At 45.6% G+C, this 23,729-nt stretch overlaps 1 protein-coding gene across 1 annotated transcript; it reads right to left on the bottom strand.

Annotated features, from left to right (window-relative positions):
* Window positions 1-66: 66 nt before the first annotated feature.
* LOC137886653 (vinculin) lies at window positions 67-21,792 on the bottom strand. The gene is made up of 21 exons (XM_068729197.1): window positions 21,444-21,792; window positions 13,046-13,116; window positions 11,095-11,245; window positions 9,830-9,938; window positions 9,540-9,662; window positions 9,278-9,438; window positions 7,146-7,236; window positions 6,871-7,018; window positions 6,205-6,358; window positions 5,925-6,100; window positions 5,325-5,515; window positions 4,360-4,559; window positions 3,745-3,873; window positions 3,466-3,615; window positions 3,235-3,343; window positions 2,845-3,147; window positions 2,639-2,763; window positions 2,338-2,520; window positions 2,046-2,249; window positions 1,826-1,930; window positions 67-1,734 (listed from the first exon to the last, which is right to left on the bottom strand). The coding sequence occupies exons 1-21, from the start codon at window positions 21,609-21,611 to the stop codon at window positions 1,588-1,590; spliced, it is 3,198 nt and encodes a 1,065-aa protein (XP_068585298.1). The 5' UTR covers window positions 21,612-21,792; the 3' UTR covers window positions 67-1,587.
* Window positions 21,793-23,729: the final 1,937 nt, after the last annotated feature.

Below are 23,729 nucleotides of genomic sequence, written 5' to 3'. Positions count from 1 at the left end.
CTTCCTTACAATAAAGACACTGGTTCGCATATATGAGAAGAACATAAATTACAGAGCAAACACACCTCAAAGTGCTATAAAATGCTTTATTACAAAATTGTGAACAATGACTCAGCAAGATGTTGTTTAAGCCCATTTAAACCCAACCAAGTTGCATAATTTTGATATCTTAAACTTTCACGGGGTTTGCATAGAGCATAAATTTTGACTTGGACTAAAAGTCATGAAGTGAAACTTGATAGAAGAATCATGTACAAGTGTTGTTGAAGAAATCATACCTTGTATAAATGATACAAAACATCTGGAAATGAGAGCGTATCAATTGCAAATAGAGTTTCTTTTCGCAAAGGCACATCAGTTGGTATTAGATACTTATTAAAAAAAAGGACACATTCAACTTCAGACATTTTTCAAAAAACATCTACGACGGGAGCCACAGACAGCGGCCAGTTATGTTTAGTAGTAGTGTGTCGAGACAAGTGTGAAGGTTTCACCAGCGGCAGCCGACGCTGTGCTTCACATCTCGTCATTCCCTTGGCTACCTACGAGAAGTGTGCAATTCATACATCGCAAACAAATGATTGTGCACAACAAGAGACGTACGACTGTGAGAAGAAAAACAGCAGACAAGGCAAGCCTCTCTACAGAAGACTAAGCTTTGGGCTCGTGAAAATCGGAGTAATTATTTTGGCTATAAGGCCTCTCTCTCTCTCACTGCGGCCCGTTTCTCACATGTAATCTCGATGCAACGCGGGAAACATTGAACCTATCCAGAAAGAGTCGAATGAGTCGAGTGCAAGCCTTAAGCTGCTGTCGGCAGACAAATTTAAAGTTATTCTTTTAAGAAACTAAATATGCATTGCTGACCGAAGAAAGACAACTACACTTTCAAAGATCATGGCAGAATGTCTTTGGCAGGACTTTTAAGAAAATAAAGAATGCCACAATCGCATTACAATATGTAAAATAATTAACAGTGTTTCGCTTTCACTTGTGATCGTACAGAATAGTGTAAACATGGCATAATACCACTGAATATATTTTTTTTTTGCTAAGCGTCAGCCTGTAATGTACTTGTAACAACTCCTCAAGTTCATGTGCTTATCCTAGCAAAGATGAATGCAAGATCATAATACAAGTATCAGTACAAAGATATAAAAATGTCTCTTGAGAAAAAAATCTACTTATTTAAATTTAACTTTGTGTCTAGAAGAGGCCAAAAAAAAAAAAAAAAAACCTTGCATAATATGTAATCCAACCTCTATTTAAAACATACGGTATATGTTCCTGCGATTCGGCGAAATAAGCTTTAAAACAAATTCTTTACACACTTTAGAAAGAAAAAAAAAAAAAAAAAAAAGACATCCCCAGTAAGAATCTAACCCATAACTCGCACCGACAGTCCCAATGTTTACATTCTACCAGAACAGCAACCGTTAGACAGGATATGGGACTAATACAGAAGGTTCACCCATACGAGTGTGACCGATATCATAGCTCTGATAAAGTATCTATCTGTCCATTCAACGTCCTCCTGGACAAGCCGGAGAGAACCAGCATCGAGCACAGGAACAGGCGGCCCGTCTCTTACTGGTACCAGGGGGTCTTTCTGATCCAGTGCAGGGTGAAACCGGCATCTGTACGGATCTTAATGGACGCCGCCTCGGCCTCCCTGACGGTCTCCTTCACAGACTGCATCAGGTTCTGAGCATTGTGCACCAACATCTCGGTGGCCTGCCGACCGAAAGAACAGGTTAAGATCCAGTGATGAGGACTGAAGTGATCCGCTTTCAAAAGGCAGTTATAGGAAAACTAAGACTCTCACCTGCTCTGACTCCTCTTCACTGATGTTGGTACGACCCAACATGGTGGCCTTGACCGTGGACAGGATTTTGAGCTGAGTGCTGATGGTAGGAATGCGCTCGCACACCTGAAACGAGGTCAGAAAGTCAGACGAGGCCAAACAAAACCAAGAAAGCTTTCAAGGCTTACGCGGTGAAACAAATCCACTGCACAACCCTCCGACAAGAGACGACAGAGCTGACCTGGAGCAGGTTGGTCCGGATGCGCTTGTCGGTGCACTGCTTGGCCACCTCCTTGGCCAGGCGGGTGACTTCATCGGAAGCCTTGGCGATGTCCTTGGCGCACTGGATGAGGGCGCGCTTGTTTCCGCCGCCTCCGCGCACCAGACGGGACATCTCAGCCATGAGCAAGGCCATTCGTTTGGCAGCGCCAATGATGTCATTTCCCTGCGAGGTAAGACAGGAAACATGATCGGTCTGAAAGTGTGGGACTCCTGCGTGAAAGTCCATTAAGCCATTCACAGTGTTCACGTACTTTACTGGACCATTTGCGGGCTTCATCGTGGAGCTGCCTGGCAGCGACCATCATGGGCTCGTTGACCATATCGCCGACCTGCTCAGGGAACTCCTCGTCTTTCTCCTCTGGGGGAGGAGGCCTGGGGGGAGGAACCTCGCCCTCGGGAAGAGGAGGTTTGGGTGGTGCTGCCTCATCATTAAGCTACAAGGACAAGTTAAAGTAATTATGGTTTGGCAGTTTAAAAAAAAAAATAATGAAACCAAATCAGCTTCAGTTGGGTTTGCCAAATTAAACGTTTGTGCTGATCCAGAGGGCTTACACTAAGCTGCTCCAGTTCTGGAGGAGGCGGTGGGAAGTCTGGCTCTTGGGGCTGGAAGGCCTCCCTGACCTTCGCCACAGCACCAAGAATCTTATAACCCGAGTCCAGAAAGCCTTTCTGCAGACCTGGCAAAACGCAAAACAAACTCGCTAATCAGCAGGTTCCATATTCACACGAGACATCGTCCTAAATCGACATCAACTTACTCGGATCGTGGATATTTCCAGCCACCGCTTTAGCATCCATCACCATGGGAGAAATCGTCTGGCTCAGTTCATCGGACGCAGCCTTCACCATCTCCCTGAATTTCGGATCCTCGGAGTTCTCCATCTCTCGCTTCGCCACCAGGAGGATACGGTTGGCTCTGCGGGCGATGCTGGTGGCGCCGGCGACCAGCATCTGAGGCTGGTGGTTGGCCATGGCCAAACGGCACTTTTCCAGGTCCTTCTTGATGGCGTCTTCCGAGGCGTCCAGCAAGGACTTGGTATCGATGGCCTCGTCCACCAAACCTGAACATCCGCGACACGTTAATACGGTGGGAAATCACACAATGAGGTAGGACCTGCAAATCAAGGAATTTACAGCATCTTTATCACCTGTCATTTTCTCCACATTGTCAATCCACTGATTCTTCATGGTTTCAAAATGTTCATACGCAGCTTGGTTGCCGGGGTTTCTCAGCAGAATCCGAGCAGCAGACACCACCTACAAAATATTCCCAGCCGTTAATCGACAACCGCTGCAGACTTGGCGTCGTGAAGCGGGAAACACGTATGCTTTGTAACGCGTGATGGAGACCGATATAGAAACACTAAACTGTTACATACTTGCGGTGTCAAGTCTCTCGTTGACTTGACAGCAGCCTGGATTCCCTCCACCGTGCTTTTGTTGGCAGTACCCACAGCAGCAGCCTTCTCTGCCGTGGTGCCAAGCTTGTTGGCGTGGTTCTGGAAGTTGGCAGCCCTTTCGTCAAAGACCTACACATGATCAAATAAAAAAAAAAAAAAACAACAATAAACCGAAAAATAATCGTTGGAAATAACGCAAAACACCACGGCACCGCAGGAGGCTCATTGCAGTGAGATCACAGTGACTGTACCGCTGACCTCATCTCTGTTGGGGGAGTCCAGAGGGGCGGTGGCAGCCACTGCCAGTAACTTGATGGGGGTGGTGGTGTCGCTGAAGATGTCTGACACCTCTTGAGTCATCGCCTCTTGCATCTTCCCTTTTAGGTCCTGGCGAGGAAGACAAACAAGAGGTTACGACCGCACTCACGGCAGCTCGCTGAGATTACAGAAGTACAAAAAAAATAAATAGCCGACATTGTAGATGTACAAAAATACAAGTGTTGAGGTTCTACTTTCAGTTTTGAGGAAGTTATTCTTTCAGTGAGATTATTATACTTTATATTTAACCTGATGTCTGCTGTTACGACGCTGCTATCTTGCAGATTTAGAGCTTCAGTTTACACAACGTAAACTTAAAATACAGCCTCTACAAAATGCAGTCTTTTAGGCCACCATCTGTTTTAAACCGTAAAATTGTAGATCTGAGATTTCCCAGATTATTATTAGTGCTGTACTTTTACTTTGTCCCATTATGGTCTGCTACTTGTACTTTCCTCCAGCAGAGGGGGCCGTTTCTCTGTCTCCGTGTATAAGTCCTGCTCCATCACAGTGCAGCTACGGTTCTGAATGACCGTGGAGTGGGATCCGTCTTACTTTCAAAGCCTCCTGGAGCTGCTGAGCGACGGCTCGCGCCTGAGGGGACTCCCCTTCGCCGCGGGCGGCCAGGTCGGCCAGCTGGGCCATGAGCTGCTCCACCTGCTCGCACTTGCCCAGCAGCTCCTGCCTGTACGGCCCCGGCAGAGCGTTGGCCAGCCTGCGGCCCTCGGCCACCAGCCCGCGGATGGCTGCCTGGCCTAAACACACACACACACACACAAACATATTAACATAGAGATTCACAAAAAAACAACATTTTCCTTGTACTGCTAATTCACGTTCTGTTACATCTGGGTCCACCAACACCAACAAACATGTGTACTTAAGTGACAAATCAACAACAAAATGTCAAGCTGGTTTTGTGCACCCAATAGCCCAAAATCAACACTGGAAGATACTCAATTTATAAAAGAGAAAAGAGGCAAATCCTCACATTCATTAAGCCTGAACCAGATACATTATTGATTGATAAATGACAAATGAAACACCAAAATTGTAAATTATTTCAGCACTAATTAACCGTCAAGTGTTGGCCACTTCCTGCAAATAGCTGCCCATTGAATGCTGGGTAGTTTTGGTGTTTTACTGCTTGTATCAAGAGGAAGAAGAAGAAGGCCATGGCTGCTTCTGTAATATTTGAATGTGGCTCCTTTGATGTAAGCCTCATTTATAATGTGAGAAGCGATCGATCTCACAGCAGCCAGCCTACAGCTTCATTGTGAGCGTAACAGACGATGTTCAGGCTTGAGAGGGGAGGAGCCAAAAGGAAATAAATAAGGACAATGTTGTATTTGTGGAACGTCGACGACAGTAGAGAGCGACACGTGCAAGTGTGTGGTCTGCTCTTTAACCACCGGGGCAGTGGAAGGAATGCGAGAGAAAGATAGAGAGAGAGAGAGAGAAAGATAGAGAGAGAGAGAGAGAGAGACGAGGAAGTTGGGGAGGATGGGAGCCGGACTCACCCACACCGCTGTCATCCACGGTGGGATTGTCGATCCAGCGCTGCGCTTGCTCGATCTTCCCTTCCAGGTGAACAGCCGCCTTCGCGGGCCTGCTGTTGGCCACGGCTTTGTTGGTCTTGGACTGCAGGTTCTGCAGAGCCGTTGCGATCTGCTTAGCCAAAGCTCTGGCTTCAGGGGTGTCACCTTTACCCCTATAAGGAGTTAAAAACAGCAATAAAAGGGTGTTAGCTGGTGCTTTATCATAAAGACGTGGGTGGAATGAGGCCTGTAAATGGCCAGCTACAGTCAGACAGCAAATAGTCATCGATCAGTTTGACAAAGAGTGCTTTCACTCTGCCACGTTAGTCCAAATCGGGAGTACATGAGCTTAATACGCAGTAAAACGAGTGATTTTTATAACTCCTGGTGCAGAACAAGAACTCATATTCCAGTCCACCTCTAACAGTGGAATGAAAACACTCACTGTCAAACTGGAGTAGTACATCTGCACTCCCACAGGAAGAATAGAACATTCTTATGAGGGAAAACGGAAGAGACAAAAACAACTTTAGATCCGACTCTCAAAAACAAACCCGGCACAAAATGATGAGAGGAACTTACTGTCTTCTGAGGTCAGACAGTTTGGCAGTCATGGCCGAGATCTCTCCAATAGAGCGCAAGATGTCATCTCTTTCTTTCGGGTCCTCGCACATGTCTGCGATCTTCTTGGCCTCGATGAGCAGGGCTTTGATGTTCTCTTCTCCCTCCTGCCCGCCGTTAGGGTCAGCCAGCCAGTTCTGCAGGGGGGGCGGGAGACGCCGTCAAAGACTTCCATTTTTTCGAAAGGTTTGAATCCATTGTTTCGTAAGGCAAACAGGGGGGGGGGGGGTTAATGACCCACCTGCGCGGCATCGATCCTTTTGGCGATAGCCTGCTTGGAGTTAGTCATGGCCTCCAGCTTGCGAGCGGCGTTCTCCACCTTGCCGGTTAGCACGTCCAGCCCCTGGGAAACCTGCTGCGCCTTCTGCATGGCGGCCGGCGACGCCCCGTGACCTCTGGGGAGGACAGAGGAGAAACACACATGGACACCATGAACCTTCAGAGACCACACATGCACACGTCTTTGTTTATTCAAAATTCCTAAGCCTCATGGTCCCCCCTGTTTAGGAATAACATTTCCTGACCTAATGCCTCCGTTACCAGACGAGGCTCACAGCCACCGCCCAGAAACTCAGCAGAGAAACTCAGCCAGGGGTTAAAGTAGATTATGGATTAATACCACACAGCTGCGTTCAATGAAGCGTGACTCAGGGTCCCTGGTGACAAACACATTTCATATCAGAAGGATACCACTTCCACTCTTACACACTATAATCCCCTCTCATAGTCCCTTTAAGGGAGGGACAATGAAACTACTGTGTAAAAGGAGCATTTATCAATAAAAATATCCAATGAAAATGTAATAAGGGATTCATACGGTAACGGGACATGAGGGGGAATGAAAGAGACCATGTGAAGTATGAAGGAAAAACACACTCAAAGCAGTCTTTCATGGTGTACAGTGTACCTGGCCCTCATCTCGGACACCTGGTCAGTCATCTGGCCCAGGGTCTTGGCCGTGCCCAGGATGTCTCTGCGCTCCTTCCCGGCACACAGTTCGCCGACCTTCCCAGCTTCGTCGAGGATCTGGCGGATGGCGTGCTCGCCCGCATCCCCTGGAAGCCACAACACAAAAGTCAGACGCGTCAATAACGTCACCGGACACGGCTAAGATGATCAGCCTCAGCGCATCGTTAGCGGCAGAATGAATAGGGATAGGGGATGGGCATGGATTTCTGTTACCCGGTTGAGCGTTTGGATCCCTCAGCCAGTTCTTAGCCTGAGCGATCTTTGAGTCGATGAGCCCCAGAGCCCTCTTCATGGCCTCTGTGTCCTTTGGGTTTGAAACACAGAATACATGAATATCTTAAAAAAAGGGGAATCGATGCAACCAAAGACAACAAAACAAAAAAAAGGAGTTGATCAATGCTCTTAGTCATTCCATGTATACACACTCCCTCTATAAATCACGAGTTGATTATTAGACACTGGAATCTCTTTTTAATTCCCAGTCAATATTCCTGTAAACAGTCTGTGTGAATGAGGTCAACGTGTGTTGTGCTATAATAACATTAGAAACAAGCTGAGGTTGGAGTGTGTTTCTGCTCATTCAGTCTTTCCTCAACAAGTTAAATGATGGTGAAAAAAGTCCATGTGCTGCATCGCTAACATCCGTCAGGCACAAACCACGTAGCACATGCCGTTTTTCCATATTTCCTTCACTTGGTCAACAATGAGCTCGTCGTGTTATAAAAGCCAAAAACGACTCTCCATTGTATCTCAATCGGAGCGGATGGAAATACAACAGTCTGTCCAGCGGCGGGCGGCCCGACATCGACAATGAGACCGCTCATTGTCGACGCGGAGCGAGCTTACTTTTCATGGTACAACAATAGAAATTCAGAAAATAAAAATCACACATCGCTATCCTTCATAACGTGTATCTTCATCAAAGAGTTCAGCCCAGAGTTTTTCTTAATTAAGCAGATTAAGAACAAACCTCCACTGCTTGTTTTTAAAAAAACTCACAATGCTCTCTTTGTCCAAATAAAAAGAAAACAATAAGCATGTTTGTTTGAATAACTGGGAGTGTGGGGGGGGGGGGGGGGGGAAACCAGTGAGCATCAAGGTGACGTGATGTCACCAGAGCTGCGGGGGGGGGGGGGGGGGGGGGGGGGGGTGCATTAGTTCACTGTTCAAACTTGTGCAGCTGCTCCTCTGTGTGTAAAAGTGAAAGACTACACACATTCATTACAGCCTATAATCAAACACAGAACGCTATTAGGCTACTTTAAAGAAATGCTCGAGGTGTGGTTCATTGCATTAGTAATCCTGAATATGTAAAGTGAGAGGGTGTTCATGAAGACATGATGGCCACATCTCAGTTTTTCTATGTGCTCTCCTCCTAAATGCTGTTAAAACGCAAGTACGGATCAGGGAAAAAACAAAAAAAATGCTGAGTCATTAATGACACCCCAATCGATACAGGATGAGTAAGGTCAATCGATGACCGGACAGGCTGAGGACATGCATGCGGGGAGGTTTAACTGACACAGGAGGAGGACACGCAGATGTCGGCATGTCATGAAGCAAAAACAAATCCAAAAAATAATACTGCAAAGATCAGCAGTTCAGCTGTTCAACCTGCTCCTCCACAAAACAACACTCCATTAGCAGTCGGATGAAGTCAAACTGCTAATTTACTCGTAGTCAAACAGTTTGACCCCGACTACTGATGAGCACACGACGGCACCACAAAAAAAAAAAAAAAAAAAAAAAGCAACAAAGACGGCACACAACGTCTGTCAGACATGCTGCTGCGAGAAGAGGGCAAGGCTTACCTTCTACAGGGGGCGAAGGGGGAGAAAGAAAACGGTCAAAAAGAAAAAAGGAAGAACCACATAAATACACATGTAGAGACTGGACATACCAACTGAGAGCAACAGCAAAGAGAAAGTGGAGCTGAGTAAAGAGACATTCTGGGACACGAGAGAAGCGGAACGTGCAGAGCAGAGGAAACATCGAGGAGCTAAAGAAGATTAACCAGCTACACAGAGACAGAGACAGTTAAAGAGTCACTACTTCAACTAATCAACCTTGAAATAACGGCATCCTGATGAAACAAAGTGTTTTAAAAAAAAAACACACCAAAATGAGAAGAACATCACTTTATATTCTCTCCAGTCCAAAGGCATTCTGGGAGTGTGTGAGAAGCAGACAAAATTACATTTTTGCTCCAGTTAGGATCCATGAAGAATGCACAAACACAAAGTTAAACACTCTGAGCAGCTCAAAGAGCAAAGAGGTCTCTAGTTCCTCGCATGTATTGACAATAACTGTGACTTCTGACGGTCATAGACGTTATTTTGGCGTACCTTGTTGGCCCAGGCGTCCTCGTCCCAGGACGTCAGCTGCAGCACTCTGATGATCTCGTTTATCTCGGCGCTCATCTTCTCGAAAGTGAAGTTGCGGTTCTTCAAGGACTCCTCCACGCCCTGGCTGCCAGACGTCTTGGTCGTCACGAAGATTTTGATACCTGAAGTATAAAAAAAAAAAAAAACGACCAACTCACCGTGAACAATAGCTCGACTGATGAACACTGCACTAGAACACGTGGCGTAGGTAGCGCGTGAATACCTGAGATGAGGATGGGCAGCAGCTCTTTCACCGTGTTCATGGAGTTGACCAACATCACGCGGTGCTCCTGATGGGTCAGCTCCTGCTGTCGCTCATCTATCATCTTTGCCATCTTCGTCATGCCTGAGCACAAAACCAGGAACTAAGTACATCTACTCAAGTAGCATACAAAATGGACTTCCTTTTTATACGTTCAAAAGCTTCTATTGAGGTCTTTGAATGAAGCGTCTGACAGTTGGGGTTACTTGTTCATTTTCAGATTATACTTGAGAAAAAGGATCAGGTCTGACCTGGTCCCAGGTTCTTGGTGTACGTGATCAAGTCCTCCATAGACTCCACCACCTCTGCCACCGTCAGGTACTCCAGGATGCCTTTGCACACGCGGATTATTTTGCGGACCTACAATAACAACGACATTAGACGAAAACATTCACTCCCTCTGATGACACTCTGATAATGCTTGCCTGCTGACATTCCAGCCCCTTTGTCCCGCTTCCCTCCAGCTCTATGTGGACCCCGCTGGAGTCAGCGCTCCACTACACAGAGCCATCCGTGAGCCGCATTGGGAAACACGATGGCACCGCTGACTGATGAGTCCTGCTGACGGCTGCACACAGCGCTGGGGTCGCCCGACGTCTGCTCCCAGAGAGCTGATACGCAGCTTCTTTTTTATTTATTATTATTATTTCACTCTCCAATCCCCCGGGAGGATAAGTGGGACGGGGGCCTGCTAGATGATACTCCTGCCTGGTTCAAGATTTAGGAAGTGTGCAAGAAATATAGAGTTCCACAGACGTGTGCGGTATATTTATGTGCCTCTCTTGTCTTCTTTATAAGCCTCACAGCACCCCAAGGGGTTTATGCAGGGAGGGACACCGTCCTTAGACCAGAAGAGCTTCTGTCATGCTCAAGTGTCCATTAAAGAGACACTAAAGCCCCTTTCATCTACTGTTCACTTCTCAACTTAATGTGCCACATATACAATAACCTGATAACAATATATCAGCTGATATTGACTTTTTTTGCAGAAATGTGTGCATTGCATCTTCTTTTTTTTGCATGGCTGGGTTTTATATTTCATTCTAGCAGACTTGTTTAGCACATATTTAGCTTCCTTGGAGGTGTAGCAGACGTTCATGCAGGAGCTACAATTGACATTTTTGTATCTAGTTGTTCTGTTGCTATCAGCTTATCAGAAACTGCAGCTTCCTGCTTCCTGTTTATAACCAGACAAGCACAGAAGAAACTGTTCTACTGAGGCGACAGACTTTAAGACTCCAGAGGACAAGAGGCAGAGAAATCAATTCCTCCACCGCCGGACGTCTCAATGCACCGTGATTAAACTCACGTCTGGTTCTGAAGCTGCTGATGCACAACCGCATCCTAGTAAATGGAGGAAATCACTACATGGATGAGGTGTGGTGCAATACGCTAAAACAGATATCAGGCAGTGTCACCTGATTGATATTCATTTCCTTTCTTTGTTCAGCTAACAGATTTGTTCTGGTTAACGGATTTGTTAAATAAAATTAGGAATGAATGAATGAATGAATACCTCGGCCTCGTCAAAGGTCAGGAGCAGGTCTGAGGTCCCAGAGAGGATCCCCCGAGAGCCATCGATGAGGTAATCCCGAGCAGGAACGGAGTACGGGTCGGCTTTCAGCATGGAGGCAGCCTGCACCAGTTTAGTGCACGCGTTCTCCACTCTGTGGAAAGCACAAGACGCTAGACTTCAATACCTGATCATGAAAAAACAAAGAAACGCTCAAAAACAAGTCGCGCTGATGATACGAAGGCCTTCAGAAGACAGATGGACGTCACGACGTACACCGACTGCTGTCCAAGCAGGATGTAGATTCACTCCTTCTTCTATATGCTTTCCATGACATCTTAACGAAATACTAATGTGAGAGCTGATGGAGTGTAACTCACAGATGTCTTCTATACAGGGTTACAATGGAAATTAGGGAAGGAGTAGTCCTTTGCACACTTACATCTAATTAATTTAGGGAATCAAATTATGTTAACCTGATTAGATTTGACTGCAATCGTTCCAAAAATGTATTTCCGCTCAAAAGTGATTGTCGTGAAGTGAAGAATACTCCCTTAACAGTAGCTTCCTTTCTGTAAACTGTTATGTTGTAGTGTTATTTGTGATTCATGTTTTGGGGCATTATAAACATAACTTGTGCAGCATGAGTATCTAACAGAAAGGTTACGCTTGTTCTCACAGAATGTGATTTGGACCTCAGGAGGCGGAGCTCTTCGGCCCAATTTAACCTCGGTTTCCAAAAAAAAAAAAAAAAAAAAAGGTGTAAATGATTGATTGTTGCCTCCTGGGTGTGACGCACTCAGTCAACTCCAGAGCAGAAAAAACAAAACAAAAAAAAAACTGCAGGCTCAGCCCTTTGATTCAGCGTCATACATGCCCGCTGCATTGTGTCATCGCAGCCACATTGCACATAGAAACAGGCAACAAGCCAAGGACCGATGCATGGTGTAGTTTCCACAGTTCACTGCTGTCACTCTCTACACTTTTACCAACACGCCAAAAGATCATTTTTGCTATTTTCCACATTTTGAGGCGCTGAGAGTGGCCAAACAAGAGCAGCTCAAGATTCCAGTCTTCTGCAAGTAGCAAGTCTCCCGCAGGACTAAGGCTAACGTATATACATTACATCAAGTGTGTGAGTGTGTGTGTGTGTGTGTGTGAGTGTGTGTGTCTTTGCAGGGCCAGCCAACAGTGTCCTTCAGCGTGCACCAGCGAGGAACAGCCATGCATTAGCCGGACCCCCGGCAGACACTATATTTAGTGAAGGAGATGCATTCCAGCACATGTGCTGATGGATGACGACAGGGTGACGATCTGACTTCGAGGCGCCAAATGTGTTGAGCCTGACGACCTGCGCCTGCCAATGCGTTTCATCCCTGACCTTTTTGGGGGGGGGGGGGGGGGGGGGGGGGGCGCTCCCAGGTCCTGGCACTCCCTATCTCGACTGTAGCCTCTCATGTAAAGAATCGATGAAAGACTGTGATACGGACAGACAGCTGCTGAGCACCGATTTAGCTGATGTGCATGTCTGCTTTTCTACCTCAATATGTAAACGTGTGTGTGTGTGTGTGTGTGTGTGTGTGTTTCATGTTTTAACATAAACCAGAAGCAGCAGCAGCAGCAGCAGCAGCCTGTGGCTCTTATTTATGAGGAGCATGTATACGAGTGTGTGGCCCTTCTCCTTTAGGGCAAAGGAACTCCTCCCCGGGCAGAAAAGTATTTCTGTTACACCAGGGCACAATTCTGAGGCACTTAACATGCCGCGTCTGACCTTTGCTTGGACAAACCGGCCATTACTGCAACACATAAAAGAGAGAAACAGAGCCAGAGAGAGAGAGAGGCTAGTGGGTTCCAGGTACTGTAGAGAGAGACAACTAGTTCATCGAAATACATTTTTGGGAGGTTGTTACTGTATGAAACTGCAGGTTCTGCAGAGAAGTCCTTCTGTGCTTACTTGATAAAAGCTGGTGGCATGTCCCTTTTCATGATCTGGTCCTCTGTGGTTTGTACAGTCTCTTTCCCCACCTGGAGAAAATAAAGGAGGTCAAGTACAATCCATAAGACACACAAGAGACAGTACCAAAGCAAAGACAAGAGATGACATGTTGCACAAAATGAAAATTTCATAATTCATGCCAACACTGTGGGCACAAATGAGTTAATGTTGACCTGTTTTCTACAGCAGGTGCTTCAATGGGAGTTATCCGGTCAGTTTCTAACTGACTTCACCCACTTGGAATTCGCTCTTTTCCGTTTCATCTTTTTCAGGGTCACAGGAGTCTGTCCCAGCATGCACTGGGGCAAAAAGGTCAAAAGATACCCTGTGCAGGTCACTGGTCCATTACAGTATGAAAACAGACGCTGTCCAGAGTCACGGGAGAGGAGGACACTGCTCAGCAGGACACTGTGATCACATGCTGCATATTGTGGCTCATATTGTGGCTTTTCATGGTGTTGAACGTTTGTTAATCAAATGGATTTTCTTTGGTCGGCTCATCAGAGCATCGTCTGCTAACGGTACCGGTGAAAGATGTAGAGAACTACTGTGTCGCCACAGGAAATCCTGTTTCCTGGTTGGCTGGTCATCGTCAAGTTATTCAACGGTGTAACAGCCGCTCTGCAGTGGTGCACGGGGTGAAGCTGCCCACATTTGCTCTCGTGAGCGCCCATGGTATAAGAGTGATGATGCATTCTGTGGCGTAGCAATATAGAAACACGTTAGGTGTGATCTTCTTTGCCCCCCTCCGTCTCATCTATTATCTCCTCAAAGCTTTGACTACATGTTCTTCCTTAAAAAGTGGGAAAAGGTGGCACCAAGGGTGGTCGGACCGTCTCCAGACAGGAAACGCCGCCGCCCCCAGCCTCCGCCCTGATGACTAGCTCATCACTCACGAGGATCTACATCTCCAGCGGTAAGGTACAGAGATGGAACAGTTGCGCTGCTAGCTCAGTAAATATTAAAATATTAGATCTACACCCAAGACCTTCGTCTTTAATCATGCTACTTTCTAGAATGATGTCCTGTTACTCGTCCAGTGAACAATTATTTCAACAAGGCAGCAGGCGGGGGTGGGGGTTGGGGGGGGCCAGACCTCAGCACAGTTCTAATGTGTAAAGCAGCTGAGCGTCGCCTCTCCCTCAAATGCCGAAATGACTCACCTCCCGCCCCCCCTCTTGGTGGTATGAGATACCACCAAGATCTCACACCCTCACCTACACCAGAGAACATTTGATCTCCTTTAAGAGAGTAAAAACGCTCTCCTGCCTTGTGACTTCTGATATAAAAGCCAGTGCTGTTGTCAGTGCTTCTAACCAATTTGCCATTTTATTTTCGTTTCATTTGGAGCTGCAAAACACCTGTACTTTGTGGTAATACTATAATACTAGTATATACTATATATTGTCTGTCTTCGGGGAGCTGTTTGAAGGCAGTATCTTGGTGCATATTTTCTTAAGGACAGTAAAGTAACAATTTACACACCAGAAAAACACAGTAACCTGAAATCAAAATTACTAAACTATTTACTGTATTTGCACTAAAACAGCTAATTGATTAATTGATTAGTTTATCAACAGCAAAATCAACTGATGACAGTTTTCTGGTTATAGCCTTTTATTCATATTACAGTTATTTCTTGGACTTCAGTAGCTTGTGAAATTGTCATATTATCCACATTTTATACATGAAATGACTCAAGAAATAATAAATACATTTTAGATTTTTTTTTTTTAAATATCTTCTTGCAGGCGTAAAATAAAAGCATTCTGACTTTGGAGGACACTGAAGAACCTGTTTGATAAAGCATGAGTAATCTCATAACAGTGAGATTTAAAATGAGATTAAGTCAAGTTTAGACACGACCTAAACTGAACACGAGAGAGAAGGCGGACTACACCACAGGCCGTAACTGAAGTCGAGCAATGCCGAGTCACATTCTCCCCGAAGCGCCATGATGCGATGTCTCGGTACCGTATGCAACGGGTCGTCTGAGTCTCCCTATCCCCCTCCACACGGAGCCTCTTCCTTCTGCCTGAAGTTCAAAAACAGCAGATCCAAACAAATCTGCTGCAAAAAATAGAACAGTGACTCGTGTTTATGACCGCTGTCGTCGAGCAGTTCACGTCGCCCGACCCGTTTCATTATTCTAAGCCTCTGTCCAAAGTTTGGCCAAAGTTTGGCCCGTGTTCTTATGACCTGACCACGCTTGACATCGCTGACACTTTAATCTACACGTTAGAAGGTAGTGAACATGTCCATCTGTAGTTCCCAGATGTCTTTGTTTGACACTTGATAGTGAAGACAGGAAACACGGGGAGGAGGGGGGAGTTTAGCTCTCATTCTTAATCAGAGCCCACACTCGCAACACAAATATCCTGCTCCCTGAATAGATTCTATCAGCCACTTTAAGGAAGGGCAGCTGTTCACTTCCACCTTCTTTTTTTACAACGTTTCACCGATTCAGTGTCGTCTTCTTCCAAGCTGTCACATTCCACGCTACTGGGTGACGGTGTCTCATTTACCAGGAAACACTGACGCTCCTTTATTTCTTTTTTTGTGTGTGTGAAGTAGCTCGATAAAGTGCCTGCTCCGCTAGTACAGACTCGGCTTTGTTGACAGCGGCCCATCGCTCTGCCGGGAGAAGAAAGGCCACTCTGGAGAAAAAAAAAAAAAGCCTCAAGGCTGCCAAGAACACAGCCCGCCTTTCACATGCTGGGTAGTTTCAGCACAATGCCGCCGTTAGTCATGGCGACCGCGAAGATCTACGGTGGCGGAATTCTGCCGAGCGTGGTCCCCGCTGCCCTTAGCGATGCCCCTTGCAAAATGAACCGTACTGGAGTTTTTAGTTCAACTCTCGATTCCCCCGCTCCAAGTGACCTTGTACTGCAATCCGAGGAGACGCGCGCTCACGCACATCTGATGGCGCAGCACTCCCGTTAGCCGCTCTTGATCGATAAGTCTCGAGCGCTGCGTTCTGGGATATCAAATGACGTTTGACTCCGGGAGGGGTTAGCGAAGAGGTCGCCCCCGACGGTCAGCGCCTTTATCGTGCATCTGTCAAGGGGTGTCCAACATGGTTTATTAATTTGGTTCAGGAAGTATCTACACATGGGGGCGATGAAAGCCGCAAATCAAAAAAAAACGGCCCGCTTGGCCGTGGCCCTGCAGCCAAGAGAGAGCGCATATATCACAACTACCCATCTCCTGTTACAGGAGCCCAGCAGCTCTACGGTGTTACCCGTCCGTGTGGATCCGTCTCTTAAAAACGAGAGGGAGTCACTACAAGTCACACATGAGCTGCCAAATGTGTTTCAACGGGACAAAGAAAACAGAGACAACGAAAGATTATTTTCACTGCGTAAGCAGAGGGTCGGGTTGAAAACATCATTCAAACATGGGACAAAAATGCATGGTTTGATCCACAAACGTATCATTTGTGCTCACGACTTATACGTCGCGTCATATTACGACTTATACATTTGTATCCTAATTTAAATACTTCTCGCGTGTTATCTTTACTCTCAAATACGTATGGTATGGAAGTCACGCCAAGCATCGGATAAAAGGTTTGCCGACTTTATAAAACACCAAATATTTAAAGGGTGAGGCTCGATGGTTCGCTTTCATATTCATTGTTTGTCATCGTTCAAACTCGACCTGTTGGAAAAAGTGATCCTGTGTAACGGTCTGCAGTCATGAACATGTGATTGAGGGGGTTTCCTCCTGAGTGGGGCCGACAGCTGCCGGGTCTTCCTGACTCGGCTTCCTGCATTTCCTCATCAATTCCTCCTCCGTGTTCTTCTATCCCGACTAACTTTCGTCTGGCCGATGAAGTGTGGATCCATGACACAACAATGCATTGTTTTTTGTTTTAATTGCGAGGACTAGATTAGCTCTCGTCGGTGCGGTCTACGCAAACGCTACAGACTCGGTCGTCCTCGCGCTGTTGCCAAGAGTCAACTGGTGAGCAGCAGGCAATGGTTTCCCATGAGACATTGCAGGAAACTGGAGAGCCAGGTAATAGGAAGTGTTTTTCTTTGGACTGCCTTTAAGCACTTTAGCTAATGAACACATTTGTTTCCCATCTGTAAAGGATTAAAGAGGTGGTGATGGAAACTACTGTTCAAGGCCTCATCAAATAATGACTCAACCGCAGTTAAGTATTTAAAAAGCTTTTCCGCTTGTTTCTGCTGTAATCCTCTCAGAGTTTAGAGAAGTAAAAAAAGGACTCCAAGTGAGGCCAACTTTAAGTACTAGGAGCATCTCTACGAGTCTCTACAAACAGGAAGACCAACACTCTACTACTTTATCGGCTCCAGGAACCGACATCACCGGCATTCTTTCCTTTATCCGACCCACGGCTGTAAAAAGGGAGCTATAAATATAATGAAGTGCTCCATGTCTGAAATAAAAGAAGGCCTGTGTAGTCAAACCCAAAGGAAAGACTGCTGACACACAGATGCACGTTGTTCTCCCACTTACCCCAGTAGGACAATCACTGAGTACACAACACACACACACACACACACACGTCTGTTTAGCTGTGAGGTTCTCAGCAACATATCGTTCAACATCATTTCACTGAGAATGTTTTAGATGTAAATGGTTTCATTATGAACGCATCTCTTAACGCATTTCTCTTACGTCATCGTTGCACAAGACTTCTTCTTGCAATAACCACAAGTCTTGGTTATTGCAAGAACATTGTCTTTCACAACACTCTTAACACGAGGTAATTCACTGCAGTTAGCCACATCGAGCTTGTGAAGACATCTTCAACTTCAAGCTGCATTGTGGGTCAAACTCTGATATGACAGTTAAAGATGAAGCTGACATGCAAACAGGGTTTTTTCTCTCTCAGGGGAGGCTTTTTAATTGATAATCTCATTCGATATTTCATCTAAATTGTTGCTTCAACCCCCTTCTGAGCAGGGACGCATGCCTGAATTCTTCACATTCCTCACATTCATCTTTAATTGAGGTCTGGCTCATTGTCTCAATGGATGCTGAGCACCAGCGAAGGGTCTCCGGTTCGACCGGACGTATTTGACTCCCGATGGTTTGCGGTCATGCGACCAATTTAAAAATATTAGGTCCGTTTACGACGGGCTGAACTTTGTATCTCCGTGCAATGTGGAACAACAAGATCAGGCCCCTTTCAATTGAATAATTTAAAAAGGTCGACACATTTGTCGCGGTGAGTGCACCAGATCTCCTCAGACAAGGGTTGCAGAGCATCCTAAAAGCTCCTCTTCCTTTTCTTTCCTTTTTTTCCAGCAATGGAAAGTAACCTGATGCAACCATTAGAAGATGTCATCTGTAACCCTTTCCCTTCCAAGCCAAGACACCGACACAGAGAAAAAAGTTAAACATTAAAGCTTCCTGAGAATATTAAACCGTCGTCAGCTACAAAGAAGACAGCCACACAGCGTATTTACTTTAGAGCTCTGCAACGTATGACTCACAGGACTGATGGGAATGAAACTTACATCTGATCCTTAACTTCAATTATATCATAACACTGTCCCATGTTGTAGTGTTGCTACAGCAACTGGAAATAATTACAGGCCTTTCCATTCATTCGTGCCACTTTTGGAAACATCTGATCACGATTCAGAACGTCCACAGAGCCCGGATCATTTCACCCCAAGACAGTTGAGGTTGCGCAGGACTTCTTCATGTGTCGGGAACAGCTAACAAGCACTAAATTCACCTTATTTACGACATAATGTTTTTATATTTAAAGCAACTTTTATTCTTTTTTTTGCAAATCAGTGCAGATGAACTTTTAAAAACAAGCTGACAGACACCCATCTGTGAAATTGTATCATCTTCTACTAGCTAACATTTGCCTATTTATACATTTTCAGTTCAAGTAAAAGGTTCTATGTGCAAACAAAAAATGGTTTATGACAGTGTTTATGAAATATCATTCATGGCATTAATGCAATATGATTTGGTAGAGGGCCTTCTGTCAACATATGACGTCAAACAAACGTTACACATCGTCTAATGCCCCTCAGAGGAATGAAGTCTTGTGGGTGTGAACGTATAAATAATGCACACAATGGGGCACAGGCCTATAAATTTAGTTTCACAAACTTAGTTCAGGAACAAGGATCACGCCCAGAACACGGCTCATTTCCTGTGCACAAAGTATTTAAGCACAATGAACCCGTTCACTTCCTCTTCGACTCTTCATCCCTCGACCCCTACCCTACATCCCTTCATCCCTCGACCCCTACCCTACATCCCTTCATCCCTCGACCCCTACCCTACATCCCTTCATCCCTCGACCCCTACCCTACATCCCTTCATCCCTCGACACCTACCCTACATCCCTTCATCCCTCGACACCTACCCTACATCCCTTCATCCCTCGACCCCTACCCTACATCCCTTCATCCCTCGACACCTACCCTACATCCCTTCATCACTCGACCCCTACCCTACATCCCTTCATCACTCGACCCCTACCCTACATCCCTTCATCACTCGACCCCTACCCTACATCCCTTCATCCCTCGACCCCTACCCTACATCCCTTCATTCCTCGACCCCTACCCTTCATCCTTCGACCTCTATCCCTACATCCCTTCATCCCTCTAGCCCTTCAGCTTCCGAAATATAATCATTCCATCATGCATTAAACCTCGAGAATCATACCGCTATTTGCGTGGGCCTTGTTAGTGAATTTGAGAGTGGGTATAGAGGAATAACAAAAAGGCATAGGATGAAGTCAACTAGCTGGAAATGGTTGTGGATCATAAAACCTTCTGAATAAACTGCAGGTTAATAGTAGGCAATGCCTCTATACAGAGAATGACTTTGCTGACAGGAAATGCCAGAGCGATTGTCCAAATGTATTGTCTAACAACTGCAGGGCTGACAGAGAGAACACACAGGAACCAAGTCTGCCTTAATTCAGCCTCTATCCCTTCTGTTCCTTAAAAGCCACCATACCTCCCTGCTTCCCTTGTAGGAGACTTTCCATGTGTTGGTTTGTGGCTCAGGCTCACAATTTGATGAAACAACGTCATCATTTCCTTATTTGTAATCGTGATAACTACGATGCGGCTCTGAGGAACACCAGTGAGGTTAGGTCATTCTTGGTTCTAAATATAATTGAAACCACAGCTGCATCTGGCCATGGGGGGGGGGGCGACACACACACGACGTAATTTAATGTTTTTTTGAAAAGGCAGCCTGGAAATGCGTAACTAATAGCTCCAAAGACATTTTAATTAAACATAATGGGCAGATATGATAATGTATGAGATGTGTTGCCATGGTGCGTCAAGAGTGAGTCAAAATTATAGGTATGTCTACCGACGACGGTTTATGTTTAGCTCGGTTTGTTAGTTGCCAGGTTCTCTCAAAACCATGTCAACAATATTCGGTTGTTTTAGGCCATGGGTCAAAAAAACAAGTGATCATTTTATGTCCTTTTTGAAGCATACTCTGTGTTAAGACTAATCAGATTATTTGATGCTAGAGTCAACTACAGGAAAAAATAAAAAAAACCTTATGACAGTTGAGGATTTCTGTCTTTACAGCAGACCTTCAGTTTTCACTACTCTCTACAAAACGCCATCAAAATGTGTGACCCATCCTAAATATTACGGCGTCACAACAGCTATCAAAATACTGCACAGATTCCCTGGCAGGTCACACAATCTGATGGGTCACAGAATGCAGCACAACACCGGATCCAGCTGCAAAATAACCATACTTGACACATACTTGTGCAGCCCTGGTGGAGGCTTGATAGCGCTATTTATATCCATTTTGTCATATAAGCAGAACATTGATATTCATGCCTTGCATCGATGATCAATCATTTCTCCAACTGTGCCATGCAGCAGCGTAACCTTAGTCTATACACAGATCTGTTTGCAAATAATAAGTCATTTAATGCCCTGAGGTTCCTGAAATCAACACTTTCGTATTTTGAAGTACATTCATGCTGTTATTCACAGACATATTCAATGATAACCAGTGCAGCTGTTCTTTGAAATGACCTGCATTTGATATGAATGACACATGAACCCCCTGCAGCCTGCTCCAGTACCTGCAGCGGTGCCTACGTCAAGACATGGCAGTCGGCTACAAGAGGAGGCAGGGCATATTTGTCAAGGGGAAACAGGGCGTCACTGCCCTTTTGCCCCGAGTCAAACAACTTCAACAAACTTTCACAGCATGCATACTTTTTTTTTTATCTTCCTCTGCTATCATTAAAAGGCAGCGCTAGGACCGTGTGGGACAAAGAGCGACAGGTAGCCTCGAACACCCCGCCGCGGTTTTATAAAGGCAGACGTTAGCAGATTACAATGTTGCTACAAAAGTTACTCACACGGACGAGGTTGCTGACGGCCGCCTGCACGGCGGCCACCGGCGCCGTCAGATCTGGAATCGCTTTCCCGTCAACTTCGCCTTCTTCGTGCATGATCACCAGATGGGAGATCTGTTGAGCCACCGGCTCCAGGATACTTTCTATCGTCTTCGTGTGAAACACCGGCATGGTGACAACTTTATCCCGCTATCTAAGAGAAAATTAAGTTAAGCTCCAACCACCTGAGGTAGTTGTGATCCCAAACCTCCCGCTACAACAAGTCCAAATACTTCTGTTTGTCCCAGGGCAGTTTCACCCTGCGGTATGAAGACTACAACTACTCCCCGTGAAACCGACAACGTGAAAAAAAAAAAAATTCCCAGCCCCAGAGAGCAACCTAAACGTCAACCGCAACGCTTTCTGCCCTCTTTGGCCAATCAGCGAGCGAGAAGGCAACTTCCTGGGCGCGCGATTGGTCGGTCGGCGGTGCCGCTCTTGGAACGGCGCCTCCCACTTCCACACGGGCGAGTTTGCTAGAGATCCGAGGTGCTCCCTAAATTACGTAATAGATTCTCATGCCCTAAAAAGGGAAATATGTGTCTACTGTTTGTGAGGAGGAGATTTTCAGCCGCCGTAAATTTTACTAGCCAGACAAAGCTCTGGATTTGGTACAGACGCTGGAGCTGAGATAGGATTTCAGACCTCATGGAAAACAAGCAGGACGGAACAGGATATTCCCAATAAACTTCAAACTGAACCATAAACCATTAAAAGCGGATAATGAAATGTGTATCCAGGGCTATTATTATTATCATCATATCAGACTAATCTGTTACCGTCCATAAGAGTTTGTTTCTCAATTAGGATCCAATGGAATTAAACAAAATGAAGAGAAGCTTCAGGGAGACTTCACAGCACCGCTCAGTGGCGTCATTTCACTAATTGCAAATGTTGCTGAATAGACTTCCTTTGCCACTTAGTATTAAAGATAACACCACACACACACACACACACACACACACACACACACACACACACACACACACACAATATACTTTACAATCTCGGGACACTGCTTCGACAAGACGTTGGAACATTTCAACGTGTTCTCCGTCCCGACACCCTGAAATAACAATAATTCAGGATTGTAAAGCCAACTGCCAAGTAAACCAGCTAAGGAATTCCCACAGATTCCCAAGAGGGGCTTGCAAGGCAGCGGCCCATTTCCTAAAAAGGAAGAGTCCAAAAAAGAAAGAATCAAGGAAGTTACTCGGTTTAAACCCTCGTGTAAACATGCAAAGGGCTGACGTGCTTTCCTTTTATATGAGGGGTTATTATACTAAATATCACTGAAACATAATCACATTAAAGAGATCAGGATTTCTACACTATATAATTAACTAAATATGTATACTTTTTTTTTTTTGAGGCAATAGACACAAAATAAAGTTCACACTGCATTTCCCGAAAGTCACACTATCCAGCAGAGTCCATCCTGGATTCACAGACATCAAAGATGACCCCGTTAGCTTCCTCAGCCCTCCACTCACTGACAGGGCCGTCCCCTGTGATGCATGCTGGAATGTGAGCGAGGCTTGCTTGGAGATGGGTGGTCTGCACCTTCCCCTACTGTGGTGCAGATAAACACAGGTTGTTATTAATGTCCTGACACAGCAGTGCAAACGGTGCTCGCACTCAACTCAACACATTACATCTTGGATTTTGTTGTGCACAGAACATACTGAGATCTTGTTTCTTGGGTGCTTGCGTTTTAAATAAAGTTCTTCCTCGGCTAAAATCATTACAAGAGTGAGCAGTGAGTGCCACCTTCTGGTTGAAATAAGTAAATGCAGTCAGTGAAACGAGGAACACACGGAGAACATTTGAAAACCACCACACTTTTAAATATGTTCAGAAAATGGCCCGCTCGTTCATTCAAGTTGTTTAACATTGCAGCTGAAAGGGTGAGTCACTGGGCCAACGGACGGAACAAATTTGCTCGAACACCAAACTTCAATCAGTGATGTCACAGCAGGTGTGTGTCCTTTGGGAGTGAATAGAGGACACCTGAAGGGACGTCACTGATTGGGTCTTTCTTTAGATAATGAGGTTAGGTATCCAGTAGTTGGCCTTCTATGGTGACGTGATCAGTTGTACTCCAACACTTTTTATAACGACACAGTCCATTAAATGTGAATATGGACGCCGGCTCCTGATTGCTGCATGGACTTGTAGGGGGCGTCGTTTAATCCTTCCACTCCACACAAGTGGGCCCAAATGTCAGAATTTTGATTTTTAATTTAAAGA

Source organism: Cebidichthys violaceus, unplaced genomic scaffold (assembly GCF_023349555.1).
Source record: "Cebidichthys violaceus isolate CVI_PGR_0920_01 unplaced genomic scaffold, fCebVio1.0.p SCAF_45, whole genome shotgun sequence".
Taxonomy (NCBI): domain Eukaryota; kingdom Metazoa; phylum Chordata; class Actinopteri; order Perciformes; family Stichaeidae; genus Cebidichthys; species Cebidichthys violaceus.
The sequence above is the reverse complement of the archived record's forward strand: the minus strand, read 5'-3'. Positions and strand labels throughout refer to the sequence as shown.